Here is a 12718-nt window from a genome sequence, read left to right as displayed (position 1 = left end):
GTGACAGTAAATTGGTGTTTCAAACTATAAACGCCACTCTGTACAAACTATTTTATATTATAAAATTTTGTTACACGTTTTTCGCATATCAAATAATAAGAACTTCAAAAATCTTAATGGAAATGAACATCAGAGGCACAATCAAGGCCCGAAACACGTCCTTTCTGAGAACTCTTGCACGTGTCCCCGTCGATGCCCGCCTACAGAACAATAAAACAATAGCTTTGAATGGATGATAGTACAAGTGTTGTATGTCAGGCGTACATATAAAAATAATCGTTTAATTCCTCCCACTGTTGCAATCTAACCAATTGTTAAAAGATTTATACATAGACGGATTAAAATTAGAAAGTTCATAATCAGCCTACATAAAAATATAATTTAAATATGAATTATCAACCGTTTTTTTCTGGTTTCATCGTGGGAATATATTCGTTATAAATATATTTTAGCATTTGACTGCCTCGTCGGTCTAGTGGCTAGATATAAGACTGCAGATCCAGAGGTTCTGGGTTCAAATCCCAGGTCGGACCAATAAAAAGTTATTGAGTTGTTTTGATTTTGAGATTAACTGCCGTGGCCGAAATCGCTCTAGAGTACTATGATTATGATTATATTAGCTTTTAAAAGGTATGTATATTCAAGTTACATTAATACATATTCCAATAAAATAATTTTTATTTCAAGGATAAAATATTCCAAAAATAAAAAAAACATCTAATAATATACTTTCATGAATCAAATATTTATATTAAAATATTACTCGATTGGATAACAAATGCCCACCCACGCATACATGATTGATCAATTTCACTCGACGTGATGGGGATTCCTATTTCGGTACAAAATATAATCAAAGATCAGTGATATTTATCACGCAAAATTATATTATTCATATTTATTTATCATTCGAATGTTCACAATTTCGATATGCTTTATGACGATCGCCTCTACCTGATACTTTTGACTCAATCACGATCTAACTCATAGGTCAACATCATTTGATTACGTTATTTTGAATTACCAATAGGTAAATAATATTTTTTATCACAGAAATGGTAAACCCCATAAAATAATTACTAGATCAAGGATAATTTTATGCCGTAACCGTAACAGCCTGTGAATGTCCCACTGCTGGGCTAAAGGCCTCCGCACCTCTTTTTGAGGAGAAGGTTTGGAGCTTATTCCACCACGCTGCTCCAATGCGGGTTGGTGGAATACACATGTGGCAGAATTTCAGAGGCATTTGAAATTAGACACATGCAGGTTTCCTCACGATGTTTTCCTTCACCGTCAAGCACGAGATGAATTATAATCACAAATTAAGCACATGAAAATTCAGTGGTGCTTGCCCGGGTTTAAACCCACGATCATCGGTTAAGATTCACACGTTCTTACCACTAGGCCATCTCGGCTTTTTATGCATTATTTTATGCATTGTAACGCAATTTTTAATTTCTTATGATCATCTAAAGACTAGTTCCATTTGTAAATTCCTACGTATCGCTTAAAAATCTAGAATAATGAATTACGTTTAGATTTAAATACATAAATTTTACCGTTTACATTTCGTCAAAGGCTATAGCACCACGGGACAAGCACGGGACAATAAAAGTCGCGCGGATTGGGTCGTTTAAATATCTGCTAAAGAATCATTGTCAATTTTTATCACTTACAGTAGATTTTTCTCATGAAAAGAAATGTCTACTGTTGGTCTTTAGAATCACGGTAGAAATTCCATTTCTCAACGAAATTCAATTAAGTCTCACATAAAAGAGGTATTTCATGGGTTTATCCTTGTCACAGATGCGGGACTTACAACACGACAATGTGAATGGGTTTGTGGGAGCCTGTATCGAGCCGCCTAATGTATGTGCTCTCTCCGAATATTGTACCAGAGGTAGTCTTAAGGTAATATTAAAAACTAGATTAACAGCCTGTTAATGTCCCACTGTTGGGCTGAGGCCTCCTATCCTTTTTTTTTTTTTTTTGAGGAGAAGGTTTGGAGCTTATTCCACCACGCTGCTCCAATGCAGGTTAGTGGAAATTAAAAACTAATCAAACCCTAATTCATTATTTGATTTATAAAATTTTCAGACAGACATCAAATGAAATAAAATCTTAATGTTAGATTATGTGTTATTCACAACATAATTCAGGTTGAATTATGTTTTCCTACTTTTTCACTTTTGCTGCTCCTTGTATAAATTTATTGTCATGATGCAATGCAAATTTTAAACGAAAAAAAAACCATTGAAGTAGCAGGAAAATATTATTTCACAAAAAAATCTCACAATTTCGTCCTACATTAATATTTTTATAGCATAACAAGAAAATTGTATTGTATATTCAACTGTTAATACATTTTTTTTCAGGATATTTTAGAAAATGAAGACATCAAATTAGATAATATGTTCATCGCTTCCCTCGTAGGCGATATTATAAGGGTAAGTTTGAATAAATAATAACACTTTACATTACTCTTAATAAGTACCTTGTTCATCACATAGGACGCAGCTAATAAATTCTGCAGGTAATTCTAAAATGGTTACATCTTGATACTTGTATCGGCATTCACAATATATAAAACAAAGCCAACTAGAATGTTTTTAGCATAAATTAATATATTTATTACATTGAGTTAACTAAGTGATGCCTATAAAGATTAGAACCCGCCGAGGCAAACATTCTTAGCGCGACGATACAATACATATCTACAATACATATATATAAGAATTTACATTGAAAATCACTTAAACGTGTAATGAATGCCTCCTAAGAACTCTACTTGAACATTGAACAAAGCCTTCATCTTATTCAGTAAATACCCATTGTGCTTTAATTAAATTCATTCATCATTTATGAAATACCTATATTACTTGTTATTTGAGCTGTATATATTAAGTTCATAAGTCAATTTAATTTCAATAAGTGCTCTAACCTTGTTTCCGTTTAAATTAATAAGAATACATTTTCAATAATTTCGCAAAATAATTTTATACAAAATTTAAAAAAGATAACTAAACAGACAGTCAGCAATTTTTTAGTTTTTACTACTATTATTTTACAATTTAACATTTGTTTCATTAACATAATTTAATATCAGTTAACTTTACGAGTGAGAACACAAAGTATTGTATTCGTCTAGGGTATGATCTTCATCCACGAGTCGCCGCTACAATTCCACGGAGCCCTACGGCCCTCCAACTGCCTGGTGGATGCTCGGTGGGTGGTGAAACTCGCAGACTTCGGGCTAAAGGAGTTCCGCAGAGGGGAGATGCCTCCTTCTGATCCGGTCGCGCTCCGGTCTCACATTGACAGTAATTAACTTTATTGCTAATTAGGAGTCGCCCGCTCGCGCATCTTTGTATTCGGAAAAAGCCTCATTCTATTTACTTTTTTTACTGGATTTTTAGGTTATTATTTAGAGATTACATCAGCGTCAATAGCGCAATGGTTTACGGACCGCTTTTTGATGTAAAAGTGCAGGTACGATCCTGAACCCTCGGGTTATTGTCGTTTCCATTCCCGGCACAAGCTGTACGTTTAATAGGTGGGTTAAATAGGAATATTTGTATTACTTGAAAAAATACATTGCTATTATTCTTTTCTTTAAAATGATATCTCCTATTCTAAAGATTCCTCGAGCATAATTAATTGTTATCTAATGAATAAGTAAAAAGCAGTCTTGAAAAAACAAATTCTGAAAATATTAAGATTTTTTTGTTCATTTTAATAAATAAAAATAACATATATTCTAGGTATCTTCTCAGAGTCATATTTAATTACCACTTGACATAGAACACCAGCCATCTACTTCTATCGTTCTTTATAAGAAGTATTTCAAACTACATAAGTCTTTTCGTATACCTCTTTTTAAATGTAATTCTCCTAATTATTTGTTTACTATTTTTCAAAAAAGGGTTCGCACGCTTGTAAGGTGTTAGATATCCTATGTCCTTTTCTGGACCGGTGACAAATTGTGTGCAAAACTTCATGATAATCGGTTGAGTAATGATGAATGAGTAATGACGTAAAGAGGTAACAAACAAACAAACTCAATGTTGACTTTATAACATTTGTAAGGATAGAAATTACTTACTACTTCCGGTCACCTGATATACTGTTGTGTATTTAATAAAGGTTGTTTATTTTGATCAAGAAACAGAACATAAATATATTATTAAACGGTCGTTACAAATAGATCATACAAGTAGTTTTATAAGAACGTATAAACTATATTTTAAAAATGTTTAACATTAACAATAAAACATTTGATGGTAAAAATATTCCGAAGGCCTTAACCTGAAAGCACTCAACATTTAACCTAATGCTTATCTAGAATAAGAAGCGTTTTATGAATGTTTTGCTTCTTTGTGTTATCGATAGTTTTAAACCGACTCAAAGCTATAAAATATAGGCAATATAAACAGATTCGGCCATCACGAGCAAAAAGCTCTTCATTTCTTAAAAATCACTTAAAAGCCACCAGCGTTCAACGCGAGTATTTGAGACTGAAATATGTGTATGTGGGACGACTTTATTAAATGGATCACCGTAATAAACTCAAGCATAAATTCCTATGCCTCCATCTACCTATATGTCTATCTATATATCAAATTAACAACTACGGAGAAGATCCGAAACGGTTTTCATTTTAAACTAAATACTTTTTAAGTCCGATCTGAAAAGAAAAAATAATTTTATTATTTAGCAATAGAGGCATTTTGAACGCTTTCTGAAATATATATCATATTGTAGGGGTGAACTAGGTATATAACTATATAACATCGTACCAAAAAGTCTACGAGTCAAAAATCTGCCTACAAGCTCGGGTCCGTGTGCCTCAGGTCTAGCGTACCTGTCGCCGGAGCTGCTCCGCGGGGCGGGCTGGGGCAAGGACTGCTTCCCCACGTCGCTGGAGGCGCGCGGCGGCTCGGCGGCGGCCGACGTGTACGCGTTCGCGCTGCTGCTGTACGAGCTGCACACGCGGCGCGGCCCCTTCGGCCCCGACGCGCCGCCGCCGCCCGCGCTGCTGCGCCGCCTCGCGCACCCCGCGCCCGCGCCCTACAGGTAGGTGCGTGTCTACCCCACCGGCCGAAACGAATGCCGGCACTCGGCTGATCGTACACTTGACGAATTGGTGTTGAAATCAAAATAAATCTAAATTATAATAATAGTAAAGAAGGGTGTAAAGCTAATGAACGGGGATATTTAGTATTTATCAACCCCCCTAGGCCGCCGCTGGACGCCCTGGCGGGCAGATTCGACTGCGTGCGCGAGTGCTGCGCCGAGTGCTGGGCGGAGGACCCGACCGCGCGACCGGACTTCAAAGCCGTGCGCGCCAGACTCAGGCCGCTCCGGAAGGGAATGTAAGACACGAAAACATGCATTCATTTTTCAAAGATTGATCGTAGTCGATTGATCACTACACAATTGATACAAGATACTGTATCAAAGTATCTCAGACTTATTAAAAAATATTAAAAATTCAAAATTATAAAACTCCCAATAATTAATTAATTATTAGTTATCGCCCGGTATGACAATAAATCCTTCACACAAAATAAATTATATTTTGATTTTGCTATGTTTCAACCACTAATATATACACTCTATTCGGAGACAACGGATATTTAAGTGCTACTACTATTAAATATATTCATATGAGATATATGTAAGATATTTAAGATTATTGAGTGGTTCCAAATTACAAACAAAGAGCCACTCTATCGAAAGCCTTAATTTTTTTTGTTAGGCAATTATTTAAGCGCCTCAACCACTCTCATGGTGACGAAAAATTAATCCATTATCAAGAGCATGTCTAAGCATTGTTTGCATCAAACAGACATCTGTTTACGCTCTGCATCGACCCCAAATAAATGAGATTATTCCATTAGGCAAGCAAATGATGATACACACTAGATACTTTTAATTATTTTAACACTAATCTGAGCTTTTTTGTAAAGAATACTTTTAATTGTATCGTAATTTTAGTGAATACAGTAATATTAATAAAACATAGAAAATGTTTAAAAGACATCAGGCTGTCGATTAAAAACACTTTTCTTTTCAGGAAACCAAATATATTTGATAACATGATAGCCATGATGGAAAAGTACGCAAACAATTTAGAAGCCTTAGTCGATGAGCGCACGGATCAGTTGCAAGAGGAAAAGAAGAAAACTGGTAAGAGAAAACATTTAAAAAATTTATAAGTCACCAATTTGGGTAGAGCTCAGGTGTTAAATAAATTCCGATAACTCGTGGAAGAAAGTCTTCAAGGCGTCTTCTGATGATTTACAATTTGTATATTACCGCATATCTTAACTGAAATCGTACTATTGATTTCTTCTTCTTGCCGCGTAGTGCGAATTTTTATAAAGGAATATTAATCACGATAATTGTTGAAGCACGGACTTGAGTCTGAATTAATCTCTGTGCCTTTACGAAAATTATCTTTGGTTATTAGTATTAAAAAACCCACTCTTGCCTTTTCACGCTACTTTTTTGGGAATTCATTTTTAAATGAATTAGGAAATAAGTATAAAAACTATTTGATTGACATATTTGTAACGCTCTAAAAAGTAATAAATAACCTTACACAATAAAACGCAAATTTAACAGGCCATCGTAGCAAAAAATATTTTTATTATTTTGTACGCTTTTAATCTCTTATTTAATCTGGTGTCTAGTATTTTAACGTTCAATAATGAATAGAAACTAGATTCGTATTAGAATGGGGCCTAGTTTTCTAGTTCCATACATACCAATTAAATATACTTTAAAACTTGCCCTTCTTATAACTTTATAAGTTAAAGCTAAATAATTTATTTCTCTTCATTTTAATATGAGTGACTTTTTTTTCGTAAACTACAGACAAATCATAATCAGCTTGAAGACGTTTTTGCGTTTTTAGTAGTATAATACACACAGTTACTAAGTGTAATAAACCAGATGGACTTGCTAATACGTGGCTCGAACTTTTGTTAATTATTCTTTTCTTACTTACTGGACTAATAAAGTCCATAATAAAATATACGGGGAATAGAAAAAATATGTCACAAAAAAGACACAAATAATGTTAATGCCATAACATTAGCTTAGTAAAAACTTTAGAGAAATTGAGAAAAGTTTATCTACATTCTATTGAGGAGAAAAATAAATTTCAGGGTAGAGGTGAGACTTTAGATACCATATAAAAACGAATTATTGTCAACATAAATGTTGACAATAATTCGAGTTGATTCATGATTAAAGATTATTATTAAGTAAATCTACGTTTAAAAATAAAAATTATTTGTTACCAACACAAAAACGAGTCCAAACTGATTTAGGTGTATATAGGGTAATCACACATATCGGCCAACATAAGGATATTCAGACGTATAAATATTAATTACTAATCCTATTTCAATATGAGCTTAATTTTTCTATGAAGGATTATAATTTTGACAAAGTGATTAAAACACTTGCATCTTAACCGAAGATCACGGGTTTAAACTACTTTTTATATTATTCATTTTATAATAAACTGAATGAAATGGAATAAATTCTGACATTTGTACCTGCACTGGAGCAAGCGAGGCAGAATAAGCTCCAAACTTTCTCCTCAAAAGAAAAGGAAGCCTTAACCAATTTACAGGCTAATACTATACGTTACTTTTTATCATTTTTGACACAAATCGATCATAACATTAGCATATAATAAAATTATTCAAATTGAATGCGATTATTCGCTTCCTCGTCTATTTGGAACTAAAGATGCCCAACTTAAACTTTCGGTCACGCTCAAGGCACTATATTTGAATATTTGTCTGGTCCACTAACCAACTGTGAATAACGATTAGTTTTACTTGTTATTTTATGAATGTCACGATCGACGCGATCTAGTCATGTTAAATTTAGTCTACATTTATTTAGTACCGATGATTTATATACTCGTATGTAATTTAGTTAATGGTAAGGGCTTCGTGCAAGCCCATCTTGTACTTGCTGTGGTAGTTACCACCCACTCTTTACTTATTCAACCGCCAAGCAATACTTAGTACTGTTGCGTTTCGGCTTAAAGTGTGAGTGAGCCAGTGTAACTACAGGCACAAGAAATATTACATCTTAGTTCCTAAGGTTGGTGGCGCATTGAGGATGTAAGGAATGGTTAATATTTATACAGCGCCATGTCTTTGTGCAACGGAGGGACCATTTACTATCAAGTAGTCCATCTGCTCTTCCGCTTCATATTTTATAAAAACATGCTAAGCTAATATTAATATATCAACTTCGTAAGTAAAGATATATAAATGTACCATTATTGTAATCAATAATAAGGATATAAATCTAATTGAAATATAATACTAAAAAATAACAAAAAAATGTGGACGTCACGAGACCCCGGTAGATGTGAAACATCGAAGTTAATAATTGTTGAAAATAACTTTTGTTATTAAAATTTATTATTGCTGCGTGTGCAGTACACACACTCGCATGGAGAAGGGAGTGGTGGAAGAGAGGGCATAACGGCATAAGAGAACGGCAAACCGTTCGTCAATACGATATACGTACGAGTCGGTTTTACCCTCAAGGCGCGCCCATAGTTTTCACATTGATTCAATGTTTCATATTAAATCTGGTTATTAGGACGACATTATTTAAAAAGTTAATATTACATTGATTTTATTGCGCGATTTTTTTATTTCGAATACACAAAACTTGCTCCATTATAATATTAGTATAATTCTAAGTGAAGAAACACCAACTATGTATTCCGTATACAGAAGCGTTACTAGAAGAAATGCTACCGGCCCCCGTAGCGGAGCAGCTGAAACGTGGACGGCGGGTGATGCCTGAGAGCTACGACTCCGTCACGATCTACTTCAGTGACATCGTGGGCTTCACCGCCATGTCCGCGGAGAGCACGCCGCTGCAGGTAAATATCATATTGGTTATCTTTTCTTCATATACAAATGTAATATTACATATATCTATCATATATTATATGTAAACAAATTTATATTAAGACATATAACCTTTAAGAAAGACGTTTCTGCTCATTTAACATTCTCTAAAGAATGTTGTCATACATACAAGAAATGACTATTATAAACAGTATTATTCACAAAACGTATATATATAAAATGCTTTAATTAATTTATTTTAAGCAATTTTTTAATTATATATTTACATATCATATTTACATGCATAAATAATATGCTGAGAACTGACACAAATATACTAATTGATCTTATAATAATTACAGGTAGTAGATTTTCTGAACGATCTCTACACGTGTTTCGATTCGATTTTAGAAAATTTTGACGTTTATAAAGTGGAGACAATTGGCGACGCCTATATGGTGGTAAGTGTATTACGATATTTTATTGTACGTTTTAAAAGGCAAAAATTTACTATTATAACTATCGCTATTCTCATTGTCGGTACCTTAAACTGTTTAAAAATATTTAGTATTTAATAGTAATGCCTTGAATTAAACAAATACATTTACGTTGTAATACTTAAAAATAATGATTAATAAGTTAATATTTGATTTCAACAATCACCAGGTCGCTAGTTTATTCAACAGAGAAAAAGTATAACTATCTACACGGTTTCTTTTTTATTATTTCGGTTGTGAAGGCAAACATTTATCGTGTAAATTGTTTCAACTTAAAAAACATGAAATGTCCCCTTTGATGTCAATTGTATTAACGCAACAAATTGATTTGTTAACAATTAAAAATTACAAATAAATAGAAAATGGTTTTTTTTATTCCATATGTGGTAAATAAAAATGTGTTAACGATCTTTTCGGTGATAAGTGATGTGTGTTTCTAAACATATTTTCATCTGGCTATGGATTCAAATTTTTTTATAGTGGCACCCATATATTCATGGGTGCAAGAAAACCATAATAAATATGTATTATTATCACTATGTCTTTAGTCTTGTTTATCTACCAATTCATTATATACGTGTTCAATACTAGAGGTATGGCATGGATCGTACTCACACGCAGCCTTGTGGCGTATTATACCAATCAAAGTTTAAGTTTAAACCATAGACAATTTACTAGTTTTTAGCTTTTTAACAGAAATACAAATCATTGCCATTAACGCTAAATCTTGATAATCGATGTTGGATCATCGAAATTAAAATTAAATAAATAGGGGTTCGGTCGTCGTAATGTTGAACATGTCGCGACGCGCAGGTGTCCGGCCTGCCCATCCGCAACGGCATCCTGCACGCGGGCGAGGTGGCGTCCATGGCGCTGGCGCTGCTCGCCGCCACGCGCGCCTTCCGCGTGCGCCACCGCCCCGAGCAGCGCCTGCTGCTGCGCGTCGGCTTGCACTCCGGTGCGTGATCCATCCATCCGGTGACGATGGTTTTTATATACTAGTAAAATATCGCGCCCGAAGAGTAAAATGTAAATAAAATTCAAAATTTTGCTGCTACTTAAATTATATACTCAAATATTTACAATCAGATATTTTAGGAGTGTTTCTGCCCAAACATAATTGTAACATAAATATTTAAAAATCAATCTATTATCCAAACCGGGTTGCAATCGTAAGAATATAACACACAAAAAAGTACGAAGTAAGAGGCTGATTTGATAACCTTTTATTTTTGAATTCGGCTAAAATACCGAATAGCCACAAGTTATCATCACGAATATCCGTGTTTGTGCTCAAATTCGCAAAAAAACCTTGTATGTTCTATGTATGTAATAATTTCATCGTTAACATATATAATCTTTTATGAAGAATTTAATTTAAGTGTTGTCTATATTATGCGATTTACAGGTCCAGTATGTGCGGGCGTCGTAGGGCTTAAGATGCCTAGATATTGTTTATTCGGTGACACTGTCAACACCGCAAGTCGATTCGAATCTACTGGAGTTCGTAAGTGGAACCATTATTTTAATGTATGGATTAGGTTTTTATCACTTAAGCAAACGTATATATATATATACTAGCTAATCGTCCCGGCTTCGCACGGGTAGATAAGAAGAAAAATGTATTTTGGATAGAATTTCGTAAAATCCGTTTTTAGTGAGCGTCCACTTCAGTAACTGTGACAAATTTCAGTCAATCGGGCTGATAGTTTAGGAGATCTCGTGATGAATGGTAATTCGCTTATATAATATTGTTTAGGTGTTAGACGAAATCATATTATAGACCGAACATTGGTTTTGCAGCTTTAAAAATTCACTGCAGCGGTGCCTGCAAGATGCTGTTAGATCAATTAGGCGGGTACATTCTCGAAGAGCGCGGAATCGTGTCCATGAAGGGCAAACGAGATCAGGTGACGTGGTGGCTCCGCGGGGAGGAGCCGGCCGCCGCCGCCGCGCGCGCTCGCCGCCGGGCGCACGCGCGCGACCCGCCGCCCGAGCGCCACGACCACCGCGACCACCGCGACCACCGCGACCACCACGGACAGCGCAGCTCTCTTAAGACACGGAATTGGAAAAACCAAGTCGGAAGTTTGCACAGGTTGGTTTTATTTTATTACATTGGAATAAATTTAAATAAACTCAAAAAGTATTTTCAACTAAACGATTTGACTCGAATAAGCATAAGCATTTTCTGACAATTTTTGAAAGTAATAATAGATTATTAGCGAAACATATAATAATAATAATTGATATAAAGCAACGGGCCTTAAATTAATCATCAAATATTTTTTTGAATAAATATTAGCTTAGGGCGTTAGGTAGGGTACTGGACCTATCGATCTAGCCTAGAACTGCATTTCGTATCTCACATTATCAAATGCTTTAAATAAATCACAGAATAGGTCAACAGCACTCCGTGAATATCGCTAATTTTATCCTTACGTTGTTTAGCGAATGATTAGTGAAACAATGTTGTACTCTTCTTTCAATTCTCAAATCGATTATAACAGAAAGAGAGCACACACAAATAAACTATGATGGTTATAATGCCCGGTTTACATTATTCCAGTCCAGCGATCTAGTCCAGTAAGCAATCCGGTACTGGACTAGATCGCTGGACTGGAATAATGTAAACCGGGCATAAGACTTGATTAGGACTGTATCTAATTTATTTACATTTTTGTTTTTTGAATAAAACACCCGTTCTCTGTCACTGGTTTATTACGACTAACTTAAAACATATAGTTTACGTCCGGAACACCAGTTAGTTTGTTTAACAAAACAGCCCTAATTAACGTTTAAGTAAGGTCGTCAATATGAAATGATCATTAAGTATTATTTATATAAAAAGTCGGTAATTTTGGATCGTTGTGCAGAGGGATCTTACAATGTTTAAAAAATTATTCTAACATTATACTTTATTGTACATCTATTATATATTTGCAGATGTTGCAGCTTAGAATCTCCAAAGAAACTTCGTTTTGCTTCTGGAAACCATTTAGAATCGCATACGGATAGCGTTTTACACCATCGAAGTGATGAATACTTAATGGAAGTAAGCTCCTTGTTTGATTACTATTTCAATGTAACGAATGCCCCCCCCCCCCTTGTATGACTTATCTGTTTAAATTCAACATTATTAAATTTACAGCACACTAACCGGAGAGGAAATAAAATTGATTTTAAAATGCTTAATTTGTCTAATAAATTTGAGATATACCCTTGTCCCATATCATAAAGAGATCCGTTGTTATAGTTTTAATATCCTTCTACCGAGAATATCAACTCGAACGTAAGGAGGTCGCATAGTGAGCGCCGCGTTTCCCC

At 34.7% G+C, this 12718-nt stretch overlaps 1 protein-coding gene across 3 annotated transcripts in view; it reads left to right on the top strand.

Moving 5' to 3' along the window:
- The window catches only part of LOC126769881 (receptor-type guanylate cyclase Gyc76C), a 43645-nt gene that overhangs the window by 30537 nt on the left and 390 nt on the right, over positions 1–12718 (top strand). For all 3 annotated transcript variants that reach the window (XM_050488833.1, XM_050488834.1, XM_050488835.1), the window contains 12 exons: positions 1807–1911; positions 2376–2447; positions 3149–3320; positions 4851–5073; positions 5238–5372; positions 6077–6189; positions 8775–8926; positions 9257–9355; positions 10205–10349; positions 10800–10898; positions 11195–11489; positions 12338–12446. In XM_050488833.1, the coding sequence (XP_050344790.1) occupies positions 1807–1911; positions 2376–2447; positions 3149–3320; positions 4851–5073; positions 5238–5372; positions 6077–6189; positions 8775–8926; positions 9257–9355; positions 10205–10349; positions 10800–10898; positions 11195–11489; positions 12338–12446 (1719 nt within the window). The remainder of the gene's footprint in view (positions 1–1806; positions 1912–2375; positions 2448–3148; positions 3321–4850; positions 5074–5237; positions 5373–6076; positions 6190–8774; positions 8927–9256; positions 9356–10204; positions 10350–10799; positions 10899–11194; positions 11490–12337; positions 12447–12718) is intronic.

The sequence above is a fragment of the Nymphalis io genome, chromosome 8, assembly GCF_905147045.1.
Source record: "Nymphalis io chromosome 8, ilAglIoxx1.1, whole genome shotgun sequence".
Classification (NCBI taxonomy): Eukaryota; Metazoa; Arthropoda; class Insecta; order Lepidoptera; family Nymphalidae; genus Nymphalis; species Nymphalis io.
The sequence above is the reverse complement of the archived record's forward strand: the minus strand, read 5'-3'. Positions and strand labels throughout refer to the sequence as shown.